General features: G+C 32.6%; 2 protein-coding genes and 1 long non-coding RNA gene across 8 annotated transcripts; 2 read left to right on the forward strand and 1 right to left on the reverse strand.

The window, feature by feature from the left end:
• The first annotated feature begins 4,908 nt into the window (after positions 1–4,908).
• LOC146538906 (uncharacterized) lies at positions 4,909–6,285 on the forward strand. Of its 2 annotated transcripts, none has more exons than XR_014878003.1 (3): positions 4,909–5,018; positions 5,688–5,872; positions 6,198–6,285. It is a non-coding gene; the product is annotated as an uncharacterized LOC146538906 (long non-coding RNA). The 2 variants fall into 2 exon arrangements; XR_014878004.1 differs by having other exon boundaries at positions 6,201–6,285.
• Positions 6,286–9,596: 3,311 nt separating this feature from the next.
• On the forward strand, positions 9,597–11,401 carry LOC146538907 (uncharacterized). 5 transcript variants are annotated; one of them, XM_085185791.1, is made up of 5 exons: positions 9,597–9,697; positions 10,162–10,221; positions 10,307–10,333; positions 10,722–10,858; positions 11,306–11,401. In XM_085185791.1, exons 1-5 carry the CDS (start codon positions 9,619–9,621, stop codon positions 11,354–11,356), a joined length of 354 nt encoding a protein of 117 aa, XP_085041917.1. In that variant the 5' UTR covers positions 9,597–9,618; the 3' UTR covers positions 11,357–11,401. The 5 variants fall into 5 exon arrangements, with proteins under 5 accessions (XP_085041917.1, XP_085041916.1, XP_085041919.1 ...); XM_085185790.1 differs by having other exon boundaries at positions 9,599–9,697; positions 10,156–10,221; positions 11,309–11,401; XM_085185789.1 differs by having other exon boundaries at positions 9,602–9,697; positions 10,156–10,221.
• Positions 11,402–12,344: 943 nt separating this feature from the next.
• Positions 12,345–16,830, reverse strand: LOC146538908 (uncharacterized). The gene is made up of 3 exons (XM_085185794.1): positions 16,680–16,830; positions 15,621–15,691; positions 12,345–12,694 (listed from the first exon to the last, which is right to left on the reverse strand). The coding sequence occupies exons 1-3, from the start codon at positions 16,771–16,773 to the stop codon at positions 12,518–12,520; spliced, it is 342 nt and encodes a 113-aa protein (XP_085041920.1). The 5' UTR covers positions 16,774–16,830; the 3' UTR covers positions 12,345–12,517.
• Between the last annotated feature and the right edge of the window lie 8,766 nt (positions 16,831–25,596).

A 25,596-nucleotide genomic window follows, 5' to 3' on the forward strand; every position in this document is an offset into this window, starting at 1 on the left:
CGGAAATCAGCGAGCCTATTGTCATCGACATCCAAATGTTCATGTGCCCCAACATGTGCAGCAGGGTTCTCGTAATGCTTTCAAAGAACTTTCTCTCGGAGTCATAAATCTACGAAGGGCCCACAGTCCGTTGGGCACTTATTTTATATTTATTATCTTTTATTTAAACCATGTGTTACAACAATGTTAGACTAGGTTGACTGTCCCCCTCCAAATTCGAAGTACATGTTTCGAATGAAACCTAGATCTGAGAATTTAAACATAAATTAGGCATATCAATATAATAATAGTTGTCAACCATATTATACTATGTCATGATTTTCATAGTTAATTGTTGGAATTTCATTTTTTCTCCATCTTCATCAGCTGTAATTCTCTTTTTTTTTTAATATTTCCTTTGCATATTACTGTTCTAGTTCAGTATAATCTTCGACATCATATATTTCATTTACATTGTATGCTATAATTACCGTTCGCATTATAGGATAGGAACAGGGAAGGTTGTATTGGATAGTAGGTACAATTTTTCATATTTTCTATATACTACTTTACGCAATTATCAATAAAAAATCAAATTAAATTTACTTTGATATCTGTGTTTTACATCTTTCTAATTTATATATAATAATTTTTATTTCTAACTTATATAATTATTATATAGCACTTTCCTTCTAATATTCGAGTAGGTTTTACTACATTTTCCGAAGGGTCGAATTACTTAAACTTATATCCGAAAGTATAGAGGATTCTGAAACAATTAGTTCCTCTACGTGATAAATTTTTCCATTGTTTATTTTATATTTATTATGCGGTTCTATACTTAAGATTTTGTATGGACCCAGAAATCTTGATTTCGTTTTGTGCCTATCTACCATTGAATTTTTTAAATAAACCTTATCATCTATTTCAACTTAACTTAACTTTTGGAGGCTGAATTCGTTTATTCAATCTATCATTCCTATAATTCTTTTGTTTCCTACATAATTCACAATTTAAAATATATTTCTTAATAATCTTTCGCATATTTTCAAAATAATATTTTTTCCGTAATTGCTTATAAACACTTTTAATACCTGCATGTTTATTATTTAATAAATGACACTCTTTAATTAAATGTAATTGTTCCCCTTTTTTATCTATCTCTATTAAAAACTTAGTATATCTTATTGGCTTAAACTTACTATGACCAAAATATTTCCTATATACTTCAAAAACTTTATAATATAATTCTTCATTAGGAATTATAAACGCATATTTTTCTTTACTTAAATATTCTAACATAAAATTTTTAATAACTTTTTCCTCATTATTTGGTGGAATATAAAAATACCACATACTTTTTTCATATTTTGCGTTTTCGTTAGGCGCAGTTTCAAACACTACACGTCTCAAACGTTTAGGTGGATAATTGTTAATAATCGGTATGCCACTATCACTGTCTTTTTGGCATGAATCTATTGTATTACTTAATGTTTTATTGTCTGAAAGCAATGAATTGGACTCAGTATTTACAGGATTTTCTATTTTTATTTTTCGATTTTCTATTTTCATTTCACATGGCTTACTGTCTAACGATATTTCCTCACCGCAATGAGCTTGTAATACATTTAATGCATCTTCATCGTGATTCTCTTTATCTTTCACATGTTCTATACTATGTGATTTTTTTTCGCGGTCGGCAACTTCGTGAAAATTTAAATTAATATTATTAAAATTATTTTCATGGTGAAATACTTCCTCAGTAACAATACCTTTCCCTAAATTGATCTGACCAGGACGCAATGGAGGGGCTGATTGCATTGATACATCCCCCATTTCCTGCGGGATCCTATTTGTATTAGGATGATTTTGATTCTTTTTAAAATAACTGTTCTGCCGCCTATTAAAAAAATTATTTGCATTCGGAGTCCATTGATTTTTATTATGGTTGTAATTATTATTGTTATAAAAATTATTATTATAATTATGTCGCATCGGAAAATTATTCGATCGCGATGTAGACGGATAAGCTTGTCTCTGGTTATAACTAAAATTCGAATTATATTGCGAATACGTATTTTGACGTACATTACGCGGCGGCGGTAAAACGTTATAAAATTTTTGTTTAAAGTTGTCATATCTCCCTTCTGCCTCTAATTGCAATATTCTAGTTGCCGTTTCATTAAAATTACAGTTAGATACATATATTTGGTCATGATACGGTAAACTATTTCTTAAGGTATTCTGGGCGGTATTTATGTACGGCTCCATTACCTCATCTACTAAAAGTTTTTCACTATATTTATCTAATAATTTACATCTAATAAAAAATAACTTTTGTTTTAATTCGAATATTAAATCTTTATATAAACCTTTTCTCTTAACATTTCCTAACTCTATTAATAACGTATTTAAATCTCTATTATCTCCGCATTCTCTTTTTAATGCTAATTCTATATTATTCCATTTAAAATCATGCTCAATTATAGATATTGATATAGCAGCTTTAGATTCTAATTTACTTAATAATAACATAACATTTTGTGGCGTATCTCCACCCGCTATCTGTAGCCATTGCTTAGCACAATTAATATAATTATATAAAGTAAATGCATCGCCGTTATACGAAGGGACGAACGAAAGTAAGGTTTTTGGATCCATTGTTTAATGTAAACACGGGACTCTAAAATGGTAGGACGACTGACTCGCGCTACTTTCACTACTCTCACTATCAGAAGGAGAGTGAATAACACTACTAGTATTCCTATAGCTATTTTATACAAAAGTTGGGAGTTTCAGATGGGAAGGAATGGTGACAAAGATAATGCTACTTGGTACTTACAGAATGCTCACGACGGCAGCTTCCTTGATCATTTTCTTCCACTGATAACAGTATTTTTACGTATTTATATGGTTTCGTTGCCTAGCCATAGTCTTGAGAGACTTCGCGAAACTTTTTTGCGGAATTACTTATGATTGCGCGTTTTGTTCACTTAGCTAGGCCCCACCGATGGGCGCCAGTAAAAATATCTTAAACTTTGTATATAAAAACTGTTTTATTATTAAAATAAAATACATTTATTATTAAAACTAGTTCTTAACTATAAGAGTGCTGGTAGTGGAATTCGCCTTATCCCTTTTTTTTTTTTTTTTTGCGGACATGACTTTAATGCTGTTAGCCTTACTGGCCTTTACAGCGACACCGGGTGGGTAGGGAAGAGGGTACTCTGTCCCTGAAAATATGCAGGCACTGTGTGGCTGCCTGTGAATGCCTTATCCCTAAGGTTGGTCGGCTTTAATACAAATTCGGGTGTCCCCACCCCTTTAGCTCGTTTCCCATGATGCTTTGTTTCTCATGGAGTTATTATATGAAATTCCCTGGAAGTCGGAAATCAGCGAGCCTATTGTCATCGACATCCAAATGTTCATGTGCCCCAACATGTGCAGCAGGGTTCTCGTAATGCTTTCAAAGAACTTTCTCTCGGAGTCATAAATCTACGAAGGGCCCACAGTCCGTTGGGCACTTATTTTATATTTATTATCTTTTATTTAAACCATGTGTTACAACAATGTTAGACTAGGTTGACTCCTATATTATAAATTCGAAAGTAACTCTGTCTGTCTGTCTGTTTTTTATGCAATCAGGGCCAAACCGCTAATTTACTTGTGATAAAATACTCATATAGAGATACTTGCGGGTCTCGGGATGAACATAGAATACTTTTTTTCTCATATTTGTAATATTTTCGATATAAATCAATATATTAAAATACTTATTAATTTGACATGCAATTTATTCCGCCATGTTTTTAACAACCGGCGTTGCTAAGCAACGATTTGCAAAGTTTGTTGTTAGAAAACGTCACCCAAAATGAGCTTGCTTATTCTCTCTATTGACAAATAAAAATAATTTCATAAATATATTTAAAAAATATTCGTATAGTTCAAGCGGGCGTAGCCGCGTTCGGGTCCACTAGTATTTAATATATTCTAATATACATATTGTTCACGTTGTATTCCGCACACAACAGGATAGGCAGAGGGATCCTAGTGTGAAGTCACTCCGTTTCCCATTTCTATTCTCTTCTATGTATAAGAGTCGTAAAATGTATTTAAACTATTATTATATGTAAATGCTTCTCTTATCTATGCTTCAATTGTTTGAACTACAATTTGTATCTAACTCTTATCATAAATACCTTTAGCACAATTAAGCCTCAAAATCAAGTTCAACTTGAAATTCAGCTTAAAGTACTGACTGACTTAATTATCTTTGAAATTGGGTATTCATCGAGAAATCAATTAATTGATACCAAAGATATCCCTCCAATTAGAGGTAAAAGAAAATTCTAGCAAATCCTATTTAGAGAAAGTTGGGCCGTATCAAACGAGCCGTAAATAAACTTCTGAAAATCGATAGCACTCAAAGTTTTAGACCACTACTCTCATTTAATTGACGTTGCTTAAAAGAGGTATTTCATTATTTGTGACTCAATTGGGAGTATGTTTACTTTGTTAGTAAAAATGGGGATCAGGGTTCATATCCCTTGGGTCAAAGATGGATGATCTGAACGTTAAGCCAATGATATACCGTAAATTTTAATAGAATTGTCCAATATATTAAAAATGCCTCATTTAAATACACAATTTTGTTAGAGCATTGGATTATTTGTGTAATATAATATATCCCAGTAAAAAAATGTTTTTACACTTTAAGATAGAGATTGGGGTGCTTTGACTCTTATGCGAAGAAAAGCATGGAGCCATATAAAATCTTTTTTTTTATATTATCGTCGTGGATGTAAGTTATTTTAAATTATTGAAAATGTCTGTAATTATAATAAATATGTAATGTTTTAGTAATTATACATTTTTCTATACTTAGCAGTTTCCTTGTTATAAATAATTGAAAAAAGGATATATAAAGGAATGTGTGGTTTTTTACTTTCAGTAATTATTTAGGTTTAACTGTATCAGCACAATGAATGCTATAAATGTATTAATATTTCTTCTTGCAGTGTTTTTGGCTTCCGAGGCTGGTAAGACAAGCATGCTATAATTATTAAATTTTTAATTTTGAACTTTAAGGCAAAATTTAAAAAAAAATAAAAAATAGCTTCACGCTGTATCCCGCACACAGCAGGGTAGGCAGAGGGAACCTAATGTTAAGACACTCTGTTCCTATATTCTACAGATATTAAAGAAATGATAACCAAATATAATACTTTAAAGAAGCACGAATTTGGTTAGAAATGGTAAGAGGTCGTCTCTTAGTATAAGTTATATGAAAATATAAAATAAATAGTACGTTTGAAGATTACTTTTGTGACATATTTCTTTAATATTTTATTTATAAAATTGTTACCTTACTTTGAATTAAAATATGACTAGTTTTCATTAGGTACTCCTTAACCACTGGGATTTGAAATATGGAATCTGTTACATTTTTGCAAATAATAGTTAATTAATCTGTGATCTACATATATCTATAGATCCAGCAAAAATAAAGTAATTTTTTTTCATTGTTATAAATAAAAACCAATGTGGCTTGTCTTAGTGTGCGGTGTTGAATCCAATCAACACACAATGCTTCCACTATTCGGTGGAAAGTGGAGAGCGGAGTGTCTTAACACTAGCCTCCCTCTGTCTCCCCTCTTACATGCAGGATACAGCGTGAAGCTGAAACGATTTTTTTTATATTTCATCAGGACATCATGAAAGGAGACATAGATTTCGTGAAAGGGGAGCTGCAAATAGTACCAACGACGAAGTCGAAGACGACAACTCTGACTGGCCAAATGTAGCTGAGGTGAAACATTTCAAAATACCTGACGTGTTCACTCAGGTGAAATCTACTCGACAAGCAAATGATGAGCCTGAGGATAACAACGAGGTAAGTTTGTAACTAAACATATTTTCCATAGAACGTAGCAGGTTCTTTTGATTAGTGTTTTTTTCTTCAGCTTGATGCTGTATCTTGCATGTAGCAGGTAGGCACAGGGAGTCTAGTGTTGAGACACTGCGCTGCCCACTGTGCAGTGGCAGAATTCTATACCGCGTTTTGCGCTTTATCATCAGAACGAAGAAATGAAAATTTTAAATATTTCATTTCCTCGAATAGGAATCAAACCTTTACAGTTACACGCTTGAGCGCCTGTACCACGACTGATCTCATCAAAAATAAGATTTAAATGTAAAATAATAAAAATTTCCTTTAGCAGGTCCATCACCACGGTAGACATCACGGAGCCCACAGACACTAAACAGATTTGTTTTTTTTTTAATTTAAGTAAACAGTGCCTCATATTTTTTCTTTTATTATATGCTCCTAAAAAGTTAAAGCTATTTACCTTTACAGATAATGTACATATATTTGAGTTCAATTTTAATTTTAAGTGGCAAGCGAGGCAAAGTGCCTTGACACTAGAGGGAAGAAATGAAAATATAAATGTAAATAAATATTTCATTCCCTCGAGTGGGGATCGAACCCACAACCGTCGCGTTACAGTCAAACCCATATGCTGCTGCAGCACGACGACCGCAATTGGTCTTGGTTTTAATTTGGACGATTACTGCCGACTCATATATAAATCCCTGAGATTTGTTAATGACCAGGAAGCGCGGGTTTCCCCACTTCCGTATCTTTTCCTGCCGGGTCCACTTTTTCTGCTTGTTTATGCATCAGGTACAGGAATTGGAGGAATCTATTGGGATGGAAGCACCCGTGTATCGCGACTTTCTTAGGGAGCGAGTCGTCTCATTCTTTACTCATTATTTACTTTCATGTTATTAAAAATATATCCTGCTATGAAATCCAATGACGACAACTAAACGGGTTTATGTTTTGCTTTTATTGTCTTAATTCTATCGCTTATATCGTAAATAGAACTAATAAATATATATTTATTTTCAAATTCGGTCTATTTTTTGAAGCCTACATTTACATATTTTAAATGTAATATAATGTTAAAATTTTAATAAGATAATATTTAAACATTTTACGTTTGAATTAAGTAAAAATAAATATAAATTTGAATGGAGACCGCGGATCGGCAAGCGTAGTGTAGGGCGCCTTCCAGCTCGATGGACCGACGACCTGAAGAAGGTTGCTGGCTTCGACTAGATGCGGAAGGCGGAGGATCGGGAGCTTTGGTGCTCCCTGAGAGAGGCCTATGTCCAGCAGCATAAATTAATTGTCATTATAATGTTTATCTTTGTATTAATTGTTTGGATTTATTTGAAAGTCTATTTTGACTGATAGAACTGTAATTTTCTGTATGAATTTCTTTTGTAATAAACTTGTGTAAATCCACGTGGATTTATTTCATTAAAATATTAGTACATTTTTATACGTCTTCGCCCGCTTAAACTACTGAATTATTTATTTAATACTGTTTTAATATAGGTATAATGTATGTTTGCAAGCACTTAAGAATTCTAATGTAAAAATTATTAAGACCTTAGAGTTGCATTTTTGTACTTCTTTGTTTTTGGTCACGCTAGTCTCAGAAACGGCTAAGCCGATATAAGTGCAGTTGGTGGTAGTTGTTTTTTAGGCAAACTTCCCTTAACAATAAGTATTTGTTTAATTTCAATGGTTTATAAATAAAAAGGTTAAATCTATACTAATATTATTTAATATAATAAAGCGGAAGAGTTTGTTTGTTTGTTTGTTTGAACGCTAAGATCTCTGGATCTACTGGTCCGATTTACATTGTTTTTGTTTTGTATGAAAGCTGCATTCTTCAGAAGTGCTATAGGCTATATAACATTACATTACACATATAAACTAATATATTTTAAAATACTTTCTAATTTGACATGCAATTTATTCTGCCATGTTAATAACAACCGTCGCGTCGCTACGCAACCGTTACCGCGACATTTTGATATTCATCCTTTTGAAAATAAATATTATAGTCACTTTTAGCATTTTATCTAGATTGACATTATAGTTTACTGTACAACATACTAATAAATAATTAAGGAGATGTCACTGATTCGAAATGACCTAGCCTTCGGGCGGCATAGTATGAGTATGACCGACGCGAACGGGCAGATGACGTTGATGGTTTTATAAATTTTCATACATTTTCGAACTTTATTTGCTGTTTATAATTAATTTAAAATTACACTTTGGTTCTCTTCTTATTTTATTTGATATTGCTGGCAAAAAATATTTTTAGGTAGTTTTAAGGCACGGGTTCTAGGTACTTTTTCTAATATTAAGAATATCCTTTAGTTACTTTTACTTCTTATGTTGGTTTTCAATTTCTCAGATATTTTTTCTAATAATATGTCTCTAATTATTATTCTTTTTGATTATTTAAGCTTATATTTTCTTACTAATTCTATTGAAAACTGAAAATATATTTAATAAACATTCTTATAGTTTAAGCAGGCGTAGCCGCGTCCGGGTCCACTAGTTAATATATATAAACTACTTTGTAAATTGCTGTAAAATTACTATTTTATTTACTTAGCTGAAACTTTGATTGAAAACTAATGTATAGATTTCAGCTTCACGTTTTATACCACATATAGCAAGGAAGGCAGAGGGAACCTAGTATTAACACAAGCCATTCCCCACTTTCCGCCTAATTCTGGAGGGGGACACAACTATTAATTAAAATAATATAAATTAATTAAAATAAGTTATATATAAAAATCGTATTTTCTTAACCCTCCAATTGCAGCCCTCGTAACTAACTTACAATCGAAATGTATTTTCCAATACATTTAGTTTTTATAAGATGCTTACATTTGAGCTATTCCTGACAAATAGGCAGACTATATTACTTTACTTTCACCTATGTTGTTGTCTAAAATCACATTTATGGTAGACTAAAAAAATATTAACTACAATGGGACGATAAGTGATTTATTTCTCTATTCTCCATGATGAAAACTATCCTTAAGGTTGGGCTAGTAGGCTTTGAGCTATTACCATGCAAAAAGTCATTTACTTTCATCCAGTAGTTGTCGTTATTTTAATTAATTTATCACGTTAGATTTTTATTTTTTTTGAGCACTATAATGAAAACCGGGATGAAATCCAAAATAAAAATGTACCTCCAGACCCTAGGCTATTGCCATGCAAGAAATCATTCATTTCTGTCTGATAATATAATATGTCTATGTGATAATATGTCTGATGAAAGTTTTTGTGACATTGGAGAACAAATAAACAGACAGACAGACAGACAGAAAGACAAGAATTCTATTGATTAGTTTTTCAGCTTCTATAATCGATTTGTAAACTGGATTGATGATTTTTTTTTAACTCACGCTGTATCTCACACACAGCAGGGTAGGCAGAGTTAACGTATTAAGTCACTCTGTTCCCCACTTTCTGCCGATTTCTGGAGGCATTGCGTGTTGAGTGGCAGAACTCAACACCGCGTTTTGCCTCGACTGTTTGTTTAGATTCTTATGCAAAGAAAATCGTGTAGCTATAGAAAATCCTTTTATTTACATTATCTTCATGGCTGTAAGTCATTTTTAATTGTTGAAAATGTCTGTAATTATAATAAATATTGTTTTAGTCATTATACATTTTTCTATAGTAGTTTCCTTGTTTAAAATGTTTAAAAAGGATATATAAAGCCGTATATGGTTTTTTACTTTCAGTAATTATTTATGTTTAACTCTATCAGCACAATGAATAATATAAATGTATTAATATTTCTACTAGCAGTATTTTTGGCGTCCGAGGCTGGTAAGACAAACATATTGTTATTTGTAGCTATTAAAATTTTAATTTTGAAATATCTATTTAAATTTATATTTTATTTTTTTCGCTCTGGTATAATCTGTTGGAACGCCAACGCGGAACACTAGGTTCCCAGGTTCCCAGGTTACAGCGTGAAGCTAATTAATATATACACTCATATGACGTCCACTGTACAAAATGAATTATTTAATATTTTATTGCATATAATAAAAAATAATAATACTTATTATATTGTATTGTATATAATTAAAGAAAAGTATAGAATGCTTTACTCATTTTCGTAGATAAACTCTACAGATATACTAATTTAGATATTTTAACAATTCACTTCATAGCTTTAAAGAGAGATTTGAGAGCTAAATCACTCTGTTCTTCTCTTATAATTTTTATATACGTTTTGCTTAATCACAATTATCAGTAAATCTTAATTGACATGATGACAGTTACAGGTCCTTCCAGAATCTTCAATATGAGTGGGTGGTTTGATACCGGTTTTTCTATTGGGCATAGTAAGAATTTCAACACATAAATTTATTAATATTAGTATTTGTATTTTTTATTGGATCTTAAAAGACATATTATTTATATCTACAGGCCGGCAACGCACCTGTAGGTCCTCTGGTAAGACGGGGTTGTGGGCGGCGGTGATCACTTACCATCGGGTGACCCGTACTCTCGACTGCCTTGTCTTTTTCCATAAAAAAGCTATCAGCTATCATTATAAATTGATATTTAAATTTATTAACATAAAGTTATTATTCTAATTATATAACTATGGCCAGTAACGCAGGGGCTCAAGCGTGTAACTCGAGGAAATGAAATATTATATTTTCATTTCTCCGTTTTGGTGTCGCCAAGGCCAAATGCGGTGTTGAGTTTCGACAATCAATATGCAATGCCTCTAGAAATAGGGGCAAAGTGGGAAGCGGAGTGTCTTAACACTAGGCTCTCTATGTCTACGCTGCTATATGCGGAATGCGTGTGAAGCTGAAAAAAATCCTTTCATCAGGACGTCAAGTAAGGAGACCCAGAATTCGTGAAGACTTGCCAAGTATAGCTGAGGTTAAGCATTTCAAAATACCTGACGTGTTCACTCATGCGAAATCTACTCGACAAGCAGATGATGAGCCTGAGGATAACAACGAGGTAAGTTTGTAACTAAAAATATTTCCCAAAGAAGGTAACAAGTTCTTTTGATTAGTGTATTTTTTAATCTTTACACTGTATCACGCATGTCATCTCTCCACTTTCCGCCGATATCAGGAGGTAATGCGAGGCCACCTTTATCTTGTCATGGAATGAAGAAATGAGAATTTTAAATATTTAATTTTCTCGTGTGGGAATCGAACCCACACGCTTTTGAATCTGCGCTACGATTAGCCTCAATTAAACAAGATATGTCAAAGAAATATTAACTATTTATATCTTGTTAAATGTTAGTTTTATTGTGTTTTTATTACGGGTATTTGGTATGTTGTCCTACGTAGTAGCAGCGAGGTTGTAGTTAAGAAATGTCAGAATAACTGATCGTACAAAATAATAGTTAAAATGGAAAATAAGATTTAAATGTACTATAGTTAAAGTTTACTTCAGCAGGTAGCCCGTCACCACGGTAGACGGCATCGCGGAGACCACAGACACTAAACAGATATGCACATTTTATTAATTTAAGTAAACAGTGCCTCATAAGTTATTTTTGTTTTATTATATGCCAATAAATAGTTACTTTTAAGAAAACCAAAATTATGATTGATTAGGCCTAAGAGACCGCGCATGTAAACACAATGGTTGTGCGATGCATTTGGGGAGGGGGGATCCCCATTTTCATTTTTCCGCCATGGTAGACTAATAGCGGCGTTAAGATTCGACATTCAATACAAAATGTCTCTTAAATTGCACAGAATGTAAGGAACGAAGTACTTTAGCTCTAGGTCCTCTCTGCCTACTCTAGTGATATAGGTCGAACCAGTTGGGATTATTTAAATTTGTTATTATAAAAGTGTTATATTATAATGAAAATTGTAAATATGTAATCGTCTGAACTTGGATTTGAGGATTTGAAAGAAAAAGCAGCTTTCGAGGAAGCGAAAATGAGGTTTTATATTAATATTCTAATGAAAGCTGTCATATTTTTAAGATAAAGATTGATATAACGAAAAAAGGTTTTTTATATGTATTATAACTATACCATACACATTTATATATAGCCGAATATTCCAAGTTCAAATATATTAATTTAGCAACATTGAATTACTTTAAAATGTTAATAATATAATTTCAAAGCTCAGTTTAATTTCAAAGACACATCATAGATGCCTACTGAATGGTAATTTCCGGGGTTTCACTTATGAATTGTGAATCTTAATTTCAGAGACATAAGGTTGATAATTGGCATGAGGTCTTAAACACATATTTACCACCATCCACTCATCTCTGAATGGGTTAATTACATCCCTTCTAGGGTAACCCATGATTTAATTTTGAGGAAATTGCATTTTGTAGGGGGTTAAGAGAGAATGTAGGGGGTAATGATAATATCCTTACATACTTCAGTAAGTATCGTGCTAAAAACAACTTTTATTTATTTTTATATTACAAAAATTGATTTTGAAAAATAAATTAAAAAACGATATGCACTTAAAACTTTAATTTAAATTAAAATTTTCATTTATTAAGAAGCAAAAGCTCACATCAATGCTTTTATGAATAAAAAATAGCAGAAGCATTAGACAATAATTGTAATTATAAAATAATAAAAAGTAAAATGGAATAATAAAAAAAATATGCGTAAAGTTAGGTTGTATATTATTCTCCCGCGGGTTCTTTAGTTGTAGTACTGCTAGAAGTGATGACTGGTTTTGTAGAAGTACTAGTTGTAGAAGTCGAAGACGTAGTAGTACTTGTAGTTGTTGACGGTGTAGTGCTTGGACTTGATGAAAAGCATGATAAGTCTGGTCCCTTGCAAAGTATACAGATGCTAATCTGTAGAATAAATAAATAAAATAGTAAGATTTTTTATTTTAATAAATCATAATAAATTTCGCAAATAAATAAATTATTTTAATATTGCTATAGTAAAAAGACCAGGCGTAGCGTAGAGATCTCGAGATAAAATGTCTTGAAAAATAGGCTGAATTCTGGGAATCTTAATCGCGAAGCTAAAATAATGGTAATTTTTCTCTCACTCTTGGTTTAAGTTTAATTTTTCTCTCTTTATTGTTGTAAATAGCTTCTGAAATGTTTCTTTCGCAAGTAATTATTCTTTCTTTAATATTAAAATAATTAAAGCAAAGAATAATCACTAATGAGAGAAAAGTTATTTACAACAATATTAACTGAGATGATCTGATGAAATATATAAAATTTGCATAAATAAAAGTTAAATATATATATATATATATATATATATATTTGTCATAAAAATAAGCACCATGTTAATGTATATTCCAAAACTACAAGGCCAGTTCATAACAGCTACAAACTTAATTGAAACACCTCTCATACTGAATATTTAATTTCCTCATTGTCATGTGAGTTGACGCACTTCTATACCGTCCAGTAACTTATATGCTAACTTGTTGGCACTGGTAGCAGTAATGTACACTATGGTACTCGTAAATAGATTCAATTCTTGTTAGGTAGTAGATTCATTTCCTGTTTAGATTTTTTTAAATTTTTATATACAGGGTGTCCCAGGAGCCAACGATAAAACGAAACCAGGTGATAGACCAAGTCATGACAGTTATGAGAAAAATATAAAAAAAAATCTTTGTCATGTATTTTTCATATTATATTGATTTTAAAAAATATCGGAAATACCGACACCCTGTGATGGTTTTTCAAGTCCCAGGACTACAAATATTACTCTTTCTTCATTTTTTTTTCTGTAATGTAATCATGAGTAACCCTTCTGTGAATTACAGTTTAAGATTGAAACATACCTGCACCAGTTTTCAATAAAATATCGTGTTTTTGCCAAACATTAAATTCAAAATATTTACTACACTCAACTTTAACCGACTGTACTATAAAAAAAATGTACTACACTGTTTTTGCAAGTAACTTTAAAAGTTGGCGCATTTAATCTGGATTCCGAAATGGTCCGACACTTCTTGGATTACTTCTTTGTTGAAGAGAGAAAAATCGAAATACACGATAATCGGGATGACGTTCAATATTTTGGTATCTTTTCCGATACATTCTAGCTGCAGCATTAGCGTTACATAACCATTCTACATGAATGAAATGCATATTGGCAATGTGTCAAAGACCGAGTATATGGCCTGCGAGAGCCCAGACTCGAGCACTATCCTTATAAGTCCTGGGCCAGCCCCTAAGTCGGAAAACGTTTGGACGGTATCTTGCGATCACAGACCACACCAGTGACCTCCCGCCACTTAGCCCAGGCAACGCTTATCCGACCATGGAGATCGTGATCGATGCCTCCAGACGCGTGCATGACGGATCTAAGATACCTGAACTTTTTTGACTTAGGGGCTGACCCAGGACTTATAAGGATAGGGCTCGGGTCTGGGCTCTCGCAGGCCATATACTCGGTCTTTGACACATTGCCAATATCCAATTCATTCATGGAGAATGGTTATGTAACGCTAATGCTGCAGCTAGAATGTATCGGAAAAGATACCAAAACGTTGAACGTCATCCCGATTATCGTGTATTTAGATTTTTCTCTCTTCAACAAAGAAGTAATCCAACAAGTGTCGTACCATTTCGGAATCCAGATTAAATGCGCCAACTTTTAAAGTTACTTGCAAAAACAGTGTAGTACATTTTTTTTATAGTACAGTCGGTTAAAGTGGAGTGTAGTAAATATTTTGAATTTAATGTTTGGCAAAAACATGATATTTTATTGAAAACTGATGCAGGTATGTTTCAATCTTAAACTGTAATTCACAGAAGGGTTACTCATGATTACATTACAGAAAAAAAAATGAAGAAAGAGTAATATTTGTAGTCCTGGGACTTGAAAAACCATCACAGGGTGTCGGTATTTCCGATATTTTTTAAAATCAATATAATATGAAAAATACATGACAAAGATTTTTTTTTATATTTTTCTCATAACTGTCATGACTTGGTCTATCACCTGTTTTCGTTTTATCGTTGGCTCCTGGGACACCTGTATATCTTCTGGAAATTATTATAACTTTCTTAAACTTCACGCTGTATCCCGCACATAGATAGGCAGAGGAAACCTGGGAACCTAGTGTCATGACACTGTTTTTGTATAACAGTTCTATTTTCTACTTTCTGAATTGTTGAGGAAAATATCTAATAATTTATTCCCCCGACTGGGATTCGAATTGGATAATATAAAAATAAACAGTTTTCCCATTAAAAATTGAACTTAGGACCATTAAATGCAATAGTGCGATCTAATATACTTGTAATAAATTATCAAAAACTCGTTAAAAACAATAGTAATAAGAGATACATATTGAAAAAACATTAAAATTCTTCTGTACATTAGCATTTCTTCTAGTACCTCTTAGTACAGGCTTTTATGCGTCCTAAATAAATAAAGCTTGCGAAGTTAAACATTAACGATCTATTCGAAATGGCGAGAGTGTGCACTAAAATGTCGTAAAGGAGTAGTTAGGAGTACTACGGGTGATAATAATAGCTGTATATAAATTCGTTGAGAGGTGCCATTCAACTGGCAGAAAGTGGAGAACGGAGTGTCTTAACTAGGTTCCCTCTGCCTACCCTGCTGTGTGCGGGATACAGCGTGATTGGATTTTCTAAATATTACATAGAGTTACTTGAAGTAGTCTATACCATTTTGCACGTCTTTTCCCTACAGATATCATATTCATAATGGAACACAATGAGTTATGGAAATAGCAATAAATAAGGTTTCTCAATAATAAATGTACTTAGACAATACCTTTCTCTTCATGTGCTCTTCCGTGCATATGAACAAAAGTCCATGAAGTATTGGTTTTGGACTTCTTATGTCTGAAACAATATACGAATTCTCGTAAATTTATTAAGAATTTTTTCATAGTCCTAATTTGTATATCAACCAAGGTTTTATTAGCTTCAACTGTGGTAGAGGCTGTCGTGGCGTAGTGTTACAGTTTCTGACTGTCAACGCGACGGTTGCGGGTTTCAAATCCAGTCGAGAGAACGACGAACGCAATTTTCTTACCAGAAATAATGAGATAACGAAAGAGTATATTTTTTTATATTTAAGCATATTTTGTTTACTTTTAAAATAAAATGTAAATTATAAATGGAAATTTAAGAGTTATTTTTTATTATTACGCTAAAATAATTAACGCGTACGAATTTTTTTCCTTTTAATATAATTGAATATAACAAATTGCCCATAAACTTGCTACAAGACAATGGCTTAAAAGTAATTTCGACTCAAAACTGGCAAGACGCCAAAAGGCCTTTACAAACGAAAATCAAATAGATTTACATAGAACAGTTAAAGTCAACATAGTAGTGTTTTATTTAATAGTTTATTAAAGCCTTAAAAATATTAAATTTAAAATTTTGAGTTGGGTTTATTAAAAAATAACACAATACTTATTATCGGTTCCTTTGCGCTGTGTAAGAGTAAGATTAGAATGTTGTAACGTAAATATAAGCAAAAAATAATTCAAAACTGAAGTGAACGGAAATTAAATAAAAGGAATTTTTTTTCTGCTTCACGCTGTATCCCGCATATAGCAGGGTAGGCAGAAGGAACCTAAGTACATAAGGTTGAATGGCGGATCTTAATCCCGTTTTGGACTTTGCCTTGGTACCAGAGTGAAGATATTAAATTATTAAATATTTCATTCCGCCGAGTGCCACGACGGCCTCAACGGATTTAAAAATTGTAATAAAAAACTTAAAAATATATTTTCAAGTAAAACCTACATAAGTATGTTTATTGATATAGTTTTTTAATCTATATTTATTTTTAAAAGTACTAAAATAATTAAATACTCACCTCGAGTCACTTCATATACACACGTAGACTTTTCTATCATAATAAAAAATAGAAGAATATAAAGGATTACAGAAAATTTGCCTGAAAGGGCCATCGCTTAGAACGACTGAGAACAGTAATAGTCGAGAAGGCTCTAGTGTATTTATAACGTGCACGCTATTTGCATATGGACATGACGCGAAGTAAATAAATATTTAAAAAAAACCTAATTGAATTGTGATACATTTTGCAGCGTGAAATATCGAAACTTGATAGGCTATTTCAATATTTATCGATATATGCACTAAAATACGCTGTTAGGCGATTTAGATAAAGTTATATAAAAGTTTTATGAAAAAGGATGGAATTTTTAGACAAATTGCTTTAGTAGAGTCAATTTTGTCGTTTTTTTTTTTTTAAAAATGGTCTAGATTAATCATTTTTCAAAAAAAGTTTTATTAATTATTATTTGCTGAAATAAATAAAGGAAATCCACCGGAGCAGTTTTTATTTTGTTTGAGCTTCACACTGTATCCCACACACATCAAGGTACGCAGAGGGAACCTAGTGTTAAGGCACTCCTTTTCCCATTTCCTCCCGTGTTGAATGGAAAAACAGGGAAGGACAATATCAAATATTACATTTCCTCGAGTGCTAACGTCGCTTTGAAAATATTGAGTATGTTTTGCTTTAATTTTCTTCTTCTTCTTCCTGGCATTAATCCCGGCTATTGCCAGGGTCTGCCTTCCTACTCAATCTACTCCACTTTAATTTTATACTAATTAAAAATTAAATATTTAAAATAAAGATTGTTATATCAACTTTAGCATTAACGATCTATAAAATATTAAATGTGTGTAAAATTGCGAAATCTCTTTAAAACTCTCTTATCTATTCTATGTTTTACGCACTGTAGTAAAATTGATAAAGATTGACAAATGAAGCGTGGAGACCTATTTGTCTGCAACATATTAAATTAACATACCTATTGTTATGTATTTGGGGCAATAATGACGTAATTATAAATCTGCTTCACGCTGTATCCCGCACATAACAGAGAAGGCAAAGGGAACCTAGTGTTTAGACACTCCGTACTCCACTTTTTGCCGAATTTTTAGAGTAATTATACTTTTTTAATTATTTTTTTTTGTCATGCTGTATCCCGTATTAAGCAGGATAGGCAAAAAGAAATCTATTGTTAAGAGTCTCCGTTCCCATTAAGACAATTCTGTTCAATTTCTGAGGCAGTGCATGTTGAGTGGCGGAACCTAACGCCGGGCTTTTTTGCCTTGGTGCCAGAGCAAAAAATTAAAATATCAAAAAAATCCTCCAAGAGGCACAAAGTGTGACTGTAAACGCAACAGGTAGTGGTTTCGATTTCCACTTGAGGAAATTAAATATTTAAAATTTCCATTTTCTTCGTTTTGATTGGGGGTTGATTTTCACAGTTCAATCGAATTCAGCGTAAAATGGGGAATGGAGTATCGTAACACAAAATTACCTCTGGCTATATAAAAAATGAAAAAAAAACCATTAACTCTAACTTGTTTGCGAGTTACTAGCCCGTTAACTGTACAAAATGAATGTTGTCAACAAAAAATATTTTTATCTTTTTATTTTGTTATTTCAAGCCTTATATGTATATTTTTATTTGAAGTTTATATCAATTTTCCAGTGGTTTGGTCTGTGTGATTATATGGATGTGGAATTTGCGTAATCTTTGTAGTAAATTGTTCTACTATATTATTTAACGTCCATCATAAGAAGCCTATTTATTTTCTGTGAAGGGTAATAAGTACTTGTTTATGCAATGTACAAATATAGTGGCAAGCGGAGAATTTTAACACTAAGCTCTCTCTGCCTATCCTGCTATCTAAGACTAACTAAGCTAAGGATTATCTAAGCTAAGGATTATTTCATTCCATCATTTCATTTGCCTCTTATTTTTATTAGGGTGCCGGATGTTACGTGACGGAACCCAGTTTTATAGGCAAATCACATATGAGCTGTTTTAGTATCCATTCTGATTTCAAATTACCTAATATAAAATGAGGATTGAATGAATTTAGGTTACTATCTTTATAGAAATGCGGTTGAAGCTTTATTATCTTATAGTGACCCAGTTGGAAGATAGCTGGATGATCGGTGGTTGTCGGTGCCAGTCCTAGTGGAGTTATATCCAAAGCCATATTAAAAGCTTTGGATTCCATCATCCAGCACTCTTATATTAGAAACAATTTAAGGTAACAGTAGGAACTGTGTGATTTGTTTGCTCTCATATGATTTTCTCTAACTTTCGAAATATAATTATAATATTATAATTAATTGTATTGAGTGGATATCGAACCCACAGCCGCCGTGTTTATGATGGCTTCAATATGTGTAATACATAATTAATATGAAAAGAATTCAAAAATTTGATATTATAAAACGACAAAGTTATCTATAGTTAAAAATATCTCTTCATTTTTAACCTCAAACTCTTTCTGCACCATAAGTTGCTTCTAAAACATTAAACAATATTTAAATGTGAACCTTAAATGTGGGAGATATATTGTTTTTGTATACTCATAAAATTCAGTTCTGGGTTTGATACCCACCAGAATGAATTGTTTCCGCTTTGGTGAGAAAACGAAGCGCGGTGTTGAGTTACGTCATTCCACAGAACTCGCTGGAAAATGGGGAACGGATGAACGGATTCTAAAGCTTCAATATTAGATAAAGCAAGTCCACTGGATCTGGAATACGAAACCTCTGATTGATTGCGCTGTGGGGACGATCTCACGAGCTTGCACTTCACTCCTTTGAATACTGTAGTACTTCAAAAGCAATTCAAATGCATAGAAAATTAAATGTCTCGTCCCCTATGACTTGTTTGATGCAAGCTGTGCTTCTAGGTTTAAATCTGAAGAAGTGCTTTTTTTCTTAATAGATGGTTTTTCGATTGAAACTAATTTAGTAATGGGAAAATGTGTGTTGAGTGGCTGATTCAAAGAATTGGAAATATTAATAAATGATAACCCATGCTCCTGTATGGGGTCAAACTCACTATCTGCGTGTGCACGCTTGTGGCCCTGCGATTAAAAAAGTGTTAAAATTAATTTCATTAGAGGTTGCAGTGCCTCCAGAATTGGGCGGAAAAAGGGGAACGGAAAGTTTTGACACTAAGTTCCCTCTACCTATCCTGCTATATGCGGGATATAGCGTGATGGCTGTAGTAAAATATTTAATTAAGACTTAAATGACACATTATTTTAATAGTCTTCTACCTTAAAGACCTGTTCGAATAATTATACGTTTATAGATCAAAAAATAGTGGTACGAATAGTTGTTATAAACAGAAGAGAAATTTAATAGCCTCGCTTATGTAAGTCTTCTTGAACGCAATCTCATTTTCATTTGCTTGTTCATGATAAATAAATGCCTTTTTATATAACAGCGAATAATAATAATAGAACTTGCATTTCGTAATTTGTATGCAATAAAAAAATCATTTTCACGCTGTATCCCGCACACAACAGGGTAGACAGAGGGAACCTCGTGTTAAGACAGTCTGTTCCCCACTTTCCACCGAATTCTCGAGGCATTGGACAGCTGTATGCGGGATGTATCCCGCGTGCGTGCAGCAGCAGCAGCGTGAAGCTGGAAAAAAAGCTGTTTTTCTAAATAGAACTAAACATAAACAGATTTACTAAGGAATATTTACTAAGGAAGCTATCCTATGACATGAATCAAAGTAAAATTGTACTACTGCCGTATTATATACTAATTAAGTTCTAAGACGTAACTTAATTATATTTAGAATATACCTAGTCACTGTTGATTTATACACAGAAGCTTAATTAGTTAGGGCTCTTGTGGCCATGTACACCATTGTATGCATAGAAGTCTAGATTCTATGAACAATGCCTAGGTATATTAGAAAATGGGTTTAACGACAGGCATTATTAATTAATCTGTGAAATTGTCACGTGAGTATTAATTATTCCTTTCCTTTCTTTTACCTAAAATATAGCAGAGAATTAAATATTTTTTTAGGTACCTTTAGGTAGTAGATTCGTCACCTTTTTGTACATTTTTTTACTAATAATTTATATATATACGCACTTTTTACAGTGATAGTAATATATAATTTATATTACTATCACTGTAAAAAGTGCGTAAATGTTTTTCAATTAACAAGCCACGGTTATGGTAAGTTGTTTTATAGCTATATAGAATTTTTAGAAATTAAGAATATTAGACATTAGATAAGAATAATGTTTCCAGAATTCGGTAGAAAGGGAACGTAGACCCCTGGGGTCACTGGGGTCCTTCTGCCTACTCTGGTGTGCGGAATACAGCATGAAGCTGATCTCCACCTTAAAAGTCGGCAAAGCACCTGTAGCTCCTCTGGTGTGACATGCGACCATGGCTGGCGGTTTTGAAAAAAAATTGCTATATTCTTAATCGACGTATTCTTTACAAATAGAATAATCCAAATATCCATGGGATCAGCCAAATATATTTAGTTCTAAAGGAAATATCGTCACGTTCATTAGGGATTTGGCTTTCACCGATAGATAAGAGTTAATCACGCTGCCAATATAATATTAATATCTATAACTATGATGATAAACAGAAAGAAGGCAATATCAATAGTTAATGTAAAATTTGCGAAGGCGAACGACCGACAGACGAGAGAACTATTTCAAAAAGAGCATTCATTAAAAATTAAAATTTTAAGTCAAGCCGTTGCGTCGTGGAGCAACGACACAAGGGGGTGACTGTAACGCGACGGTTGTGGGTTCGATTCCCACTTGAGGATGTGAAATATTTATTTACGTTTATATTTCCATTTCATCGCTCTGGTGCCGACGCAAAGGCGCGGCGTTGTGTTCTGCCCCCAATGTCTCCAAAATTCGGCGGAAAGTGGAGAACGGAGTGTCTTAACACTAGGTTCCCTCTGAATTCCCTGCAGCGTGCGGAATACAGCGTGACGCTAAAAAATATGAAGTTATTTTCCTATACATCATGTGGGCGAAACTGCAGGTAACTATAATATACTGAAATCTCACAATAGTAGATAAGGAACAAAGAGTATGTGAGGAGACCAGCGTCTTGGAGAATCTTAGAAAATAAGTTTAGTACCAAAAGTCAATTATAAAATCAATTAAAACAAAAAGCATAAGAACAATTTAGCGACGACCAAAACGACTGTGAGAGTCACGCTATTCCATAGTTAAGGAGATATCACCAAATTTTCTGGTATTATAACATTAATTGGTAGATTTTATATGTTAATGTTAATTTACCATGATATATTTTAACTAAAAGTATTTTTTTTTTAATTTTTAGTAGTCTTTACTAATGTAATTTAGAAATATAAATATACTAGCGGACGAGCGCAGCTTCGCTTGCGTATTTAAGGGTGAATTTTAACAACCCATGAAACATGTCTCCAATGAAATATTTTTAAGAGTCTAAATTTCAAATTTTATAAAAATCGATGGCGATTTAAAGAAACTACATACAAACTTTCATCCCCTTATTTGTAAATAAGGGGATGAAAGTTTGTGAAGGGTGTACCCTTAGGGGGTTTGGGAAGGGTGTTACCCTTAGCGGGTGAATTCTAGAAAACCATGAAACACATGTTCAATTAAATATTTTTAAGAATCTAAATTTTAAATTTTATAATAATCGGTGGCGTTTTAAAGATTTTTCCATACAAACTTTCAACCCCTTATTTGCACCCTTAGGGGGAGAATTCTAGAAAACGATGAAACACGTATTCAATTAAATACTTTTAAAAATCTAAATTTCAAATTTTATAAAAATCGGTGCCGATTTAAAAATTTTTCCATACAAACTTTCAACCCCTGTCTCACCCCTTTAGGGTTAAAATTTTTCAAAATCCCTTCTTAGTGGATGTCCAGATTACGAAAGTAAACATCTGTCCAAATTTCACGTTTCTACGCACAGCGGTTACGGCTGTGTGTGCGTCTCACCTCAGTCAGTGAGGACAAGTGCTTTTATATATATAGATAATTTGCTCCTGAGATTTAAACTTGGTATTGGATACTGGGTATTATATTTATCTATCTATCTATATATGGACCGTTTATTTTGGAAGTGGTGTAAGTCCATTTTTGAGAAAAATGAGCTATCACGTAATTCATGCTTAATTTAATGTAATTTTTTTATATATAACTAGTCCGTGTTTAATTTCTCAAAAAAACCCATGTTTTGAACAACTTAAAATCGGTTGGTAAATGAAATTGCATAATCAGCGACATACTAACCCTTAATTTTCTCGAAACAAAAGAAAATGGACTTACACCACTCTCAAAATAAACGGTCCATATATAAAATCGAAAGGTCACTCACTCATCACGAAATCTCAGAAACTACAAGTGCTAGGAATATCAAATTTTGCATCTCTATGCACCTACGTCCTATAAGTAACCCCTGTTACTTATAGGACTTAGATGCTCCCTAAGACGGGAATTGGCAATATTCGACTTCTAAGGGGTTGTTTTGGGGTTGAAAGTTTGTATGAAACTTCGTTACTACAAATGCTAGCAGTTTCAAATTTTGCATGGACGTCACTTACAGGACGTAATAGCGCATGGAGACAGAAATTAATAATAAAGTAGTTCACGCAGGCGAAGCCGCGGGCGGGCCGCTAGCATTTTTATAAATTCTATTTCCTATCTTAATCCATTTAATTTTGTCATTAAAGTAGAAAGTATATTCTGAAATAATGATATCAGTCCCATTGTAGTAGTGAAGCACCGAGTAAGAGAAAAATCTGAAGAATTTTTTCCATTTTGCTTTTATATTTGAAAATTTCGCTGTGAAGTGTAAAAATAACAATGTCTAAATTATGTTAATTGAAAAGATACTACCTGCAAAGTTTTTCCTTTGCGAACAAATTGACCTTATGAATATAACGTTCACGTTTTTCAACAACGAATTACTAAGTATATTGTTCTAAATTAATGAAATCAAAGAATTGCTTGTTTTAAATTAATTACTATAATAAACAAAAGAAAAATTAAAAAGGGCAACAGAGTGTTTTAACACTTAGTTCCAGCAGTCAAATCAATTATATGCGACAAACAGCGTGAAGCAAACCGGACAAAACATATACAGGTAACGCGATTGACTGATTAAAGCTTGTCTATGGGTAGAGGACCTCAGTTCTCAGGAATTCGATTTTTTTCACACAAATCACAAATTTTTTACTGAACCACTGAAAATCGGCGAACATACATGAGACTAAAATGGATAGGTACTGAGGTCCTCTACTTATAGCAATTTAATGTAAAATAGACGAATTTTAAATTAGAGTTCATATATAACTTTAACACGACCTTATCGATAAAGAAGACTGTAATTTACACGAAATAGAAAATCCCGTCTCAAAAGCGATTGGCTTACGAGCGCACAGCCGCTATTTTCGAAAGGAAATCGTTGTCTCATTTTCTTGAAAAATGACAACGTGCCTCAAGAGAGCCCGCCTGCCGATTGTTTGGAAAATTTGTATCAATCTTTGAAGGAACAATGGCAGTGTGAGCTTACGAAGACATAATGCGGGGGTCAATTACGTGACTTTGAAAGGTTTGCGGTTAAAACACTTTACCTGAATAAAGGATTTACTTCGCAACAATGGAACTTCTATGGTTGCTGTACGGAAATGTTCTTTGTGATTATATTTATATTTTGTACAAAACAAAATATAAAGAAAATATATTATATGAAAATTTATAAAATTAAGCCGATTTTACTTAGTCAAAGTTATTTTATTTATGTATGTAAACGATTTTTTTTTCTATATAAATTAAAAATTCTTATGGACATGGCGATAATGTAACCAAGCTATTAAAAATATAAGTCTAATATAAAAAATATAATATTTGGATTAACTCAATTCAGTTTATTAAATAAATTAATAACTATTTAACAGATGAAGTTAATAAAAATGTATATAGAAACGATTAATTAATGATACACTACAAATAATGGTTCTGGACAGAACTCGAATTAAATATGAGCCATGTAATATTTTTCGCAAAAATTCAAAGATATTTAATCATAAAAATAATTAAACCGGCTTTTTCTTATATAGACGACCAAATTATATTTTTCTTATTTAAAATGCATAAAGTTAAATGAAAACAAAAGAAAACTTTATATAATAGTACGCCTTCAAATCCTAGACGAGTTAAAGGGATGAAACGAAAAAAAGTGCTTTGTTAAGAATCGCTAACGCTTCTTTGAATTTTAAAACCGACGACGTAACTAGATAAAAGCATGTACTACTTCTATTTTGTTACTATTATATTATTTGTTCAGTGAGATGAGTCAGAGATTATAAGAAAGTTTTTCTTTTACGTTTTTCTAGTGTTTGTTGTTATAGACATTGTTTTCTCAGTTTTCTGCCTAAAGTTGGAAGTTTTTGAGACATTTGATATCTTGTCTTCTCTCTCTCTGGAAATAAAAATAAGTCATTAACCCAAATGGGTATCAAACCCACTACCGTTATACTGTGATACATTTATACTGTGAAATAAAAGTTTTTACTTTTTTTCAACTAGCGCTCTAATCACTTTGTTCTCCTTCTCGTTATTTACTCAATTTTTAAACTTATTCAAAAAGCGTTAGATCGTGGAACTTAACGCCGTAATATTCCTTCTTATCAGAGTATGGAAATGAAAAACATTGATCCCCCGAGTGGGTATCAAACCCATCACGTTTATACATATACCGTGCTGCTATACCACAACGACCATATAAAAAATAAAAGCTTTTCAACAAACAACTATTAAACGGAACTAATACAGCAATTATCTATAGGTTCCCTTAAGGCACCAATGTAGCGTAATGAGGAAAGTGTCTAACTAATAACAACTAATACACTGAAACTAATGCAAGGCACACGTGCATGATGCAAATA

Source organism: Heliconius melpomene, chromosome 5 (genome assembly GCF_056956725.1).
Source record: "Heliconius melpomene rosina isolate 202511_hmr_F chromosome 5, ASM5695672v1, whole genome shotgun sequence".
Taxonomy (NCBI): Eukaryota; Metazoa; Arthropoda; class Insecta; order Lepidoptera; family Nymphalidae; genus Heliconius; species Heliconius melpomene.